The sequence below is a fragment of the Galeopterus variegatus genome, unplaced genomic scaffold (genome assembly GCF_000696425.1).
Source record: "Galeopterus variegatus unplaced genomic scaffold, G_variegatus-3.0.2 Scaffold8706, whole genome shotgun sequence".
In the NCBI taxonomy this organism is placed as follows: domain Eukaryota; kingdom Metazoa; phylum Chordata; class Mammalia; order Dermoptera; family Cynocephalidae; genus Galeopterus; species Galeopterus variegatus.
In genome coordinates, this window is record NW_007734817.1 from 16,618 (window position 1) to 18,394 (window position 1,777).

Consider the following 1,777-nt stretch of genomic DNA (forward strand, 5'->3'; position numbering starts at 1 on the left):
ATCTCTGGGCTTCAGTATCCTCTTCTGTATAGTGGTAATGATAAGTCTTTCCTCATAGAAATATTGTGAGAATTAAGTGACTACCCACACACGTGCGTGCACACATGTAGAGTGTCGACATAGCTATTGTGGCAGTGCAGGTAGTGACATGATAATACCTGATATTTATTGTGTAGTCATCATAGTTGCTACTGCATAAATGGTGTGGCCCTTCCCAAAATGACTGTGAATTTTGTGCTCTTTGTGGAGGCTTCAGCAATGGTTTGTTGTTTATTTCTGTCTAGGCTGGTTTCTGATTTCATGGATTGCTTCAGAAACGAGTTGTCTCAGTGGAATTCTCAGTCTCTTAGCCCAAAAGTCCATCAATAGGGATATGGGACTTTCTGAAGCTTCCACATTCTTTAGTAATTCAGAATCAGAAATATAAGGATACTTCAAAAAGTTTGTGGAAAAACATCTTAGCCCAAAAGTCCATCAATAGGGATATGGGACTTTCTGAAGCTTCAACATTCTTTAGTAATTCAGAATCAGAAATATAAGGATACTTCAAAAAGTTTGTGGAAAAACAGAGTTAAAAGATTATACGAATCTTTTCATGAACTTTTTGAGGTACCCTCATACATTTTTCATGAGCTGAACTCTTAGATAGCCCGTATTGTTAATTAGAACTGGTGACCAAATAGCCTTAAAATTTGATTGCTTTATGGTAATCTTCATTTTTTTCTAGTATCTAGTATCTGAGAAAGTATTATGTATCTAATTTTATAGTTTCAGATTTTGGAGAAGTTTGGTGAAAGTTATCCAATTAAAATAGTTGAGCAGTTCTCTCTTTCTCTTTTTCTTTTAGAAATGTGATGTTCTGTGGGAAGACTTCCATCAAAAACTAGTGGATGGGTCGTTGCTGACTCTGGACACCTACCTGGGCCAATTTCCTGATATAAAGGTATTTTACTCTGTGCCCATGAAGGAAGAATTCCATGGCCTCATGTAGGTATTGAAATGTGGGCAAGATGAGAATTTTAAAGTCCTCAAACTGACATCAGAGACAGCCAGTAACTTTTCATTTATTTAAGCATGGGATTTTTACTCTGTTTCTATCAGTTTGAAATGAAATGTAGTTACAGAAATCACATTTTCCCCGTTAATGAACTGCTTCAGCTTTCATTTGTCTGCAGAAGTCTTTTTAAACCTATAGATATAAAATCATACATCAGAGCTGCCAAAAAATTCCATCTTTATATTCAAATCCTTTTTATTATAGGGCATTTTACAAGGATTTCTCTTAGAATAAGTAAAGGTCACAAGGAACAAGAAGCTTCATTGTAAATGTGAGAGCTAAGTCTGACTTTTCCTTGTTTGCTGTTTATTTTGCATATGTTCTTAGTGCACCTGGCTGTTTTTTCTCCCCTTGAAATTTCAGGTTCAAAATGAAATATTATGATATAAGCACTTCAAATACACTTGCGTCTGGGCCTAAAAATAACTTGTTTAAAACATTTATCTTACTTGACTCTTGAATCTGCTGCAAAGGCAGATACACAAGTGAAGGATTGAATATAGCAGATCTGGAATTGCCTCTGGAGGTAAAGATGGTTCTAAATCATACAGCAAATGGGTAGCTTTACACATCTCCCCGCCACTCTACCCCAGTTGTTTTCCCTGCTCAAGGTGGGGTGCCAGAAAGTACAGCCAAGTGCTGCCCTTTCTGTGGGGTGAGGAGGTCATGACTGCATCTGTGGTGAGTGTCTCTTTGGGTATCTTCTCATGCATGATTCTG

The 1,777-nt window shown here is 37.1% G+C and overlaps 1 protein-coding gene across 1 annotated transcript in view; it reads left to right on the forward strand.

Moving 5' to 3' along the window:
* Positions 1-1,777, forward strand: part of LOC103608699 (amphiphysin) — an 81,128-nt gene that overhangs the window by 13,474 nt on the left and 65,877 nt on the right. Inside the window, exon 3 of the mRNA XM_008593101.1 lies at positions 848-943. Within this exon, the coding sequence (XP_008591323.1) occupies positions 848-943 (96 nt within the window). The remainder of the gene's footprint in view (positions 1-847; positions 944-1,777) is intronic.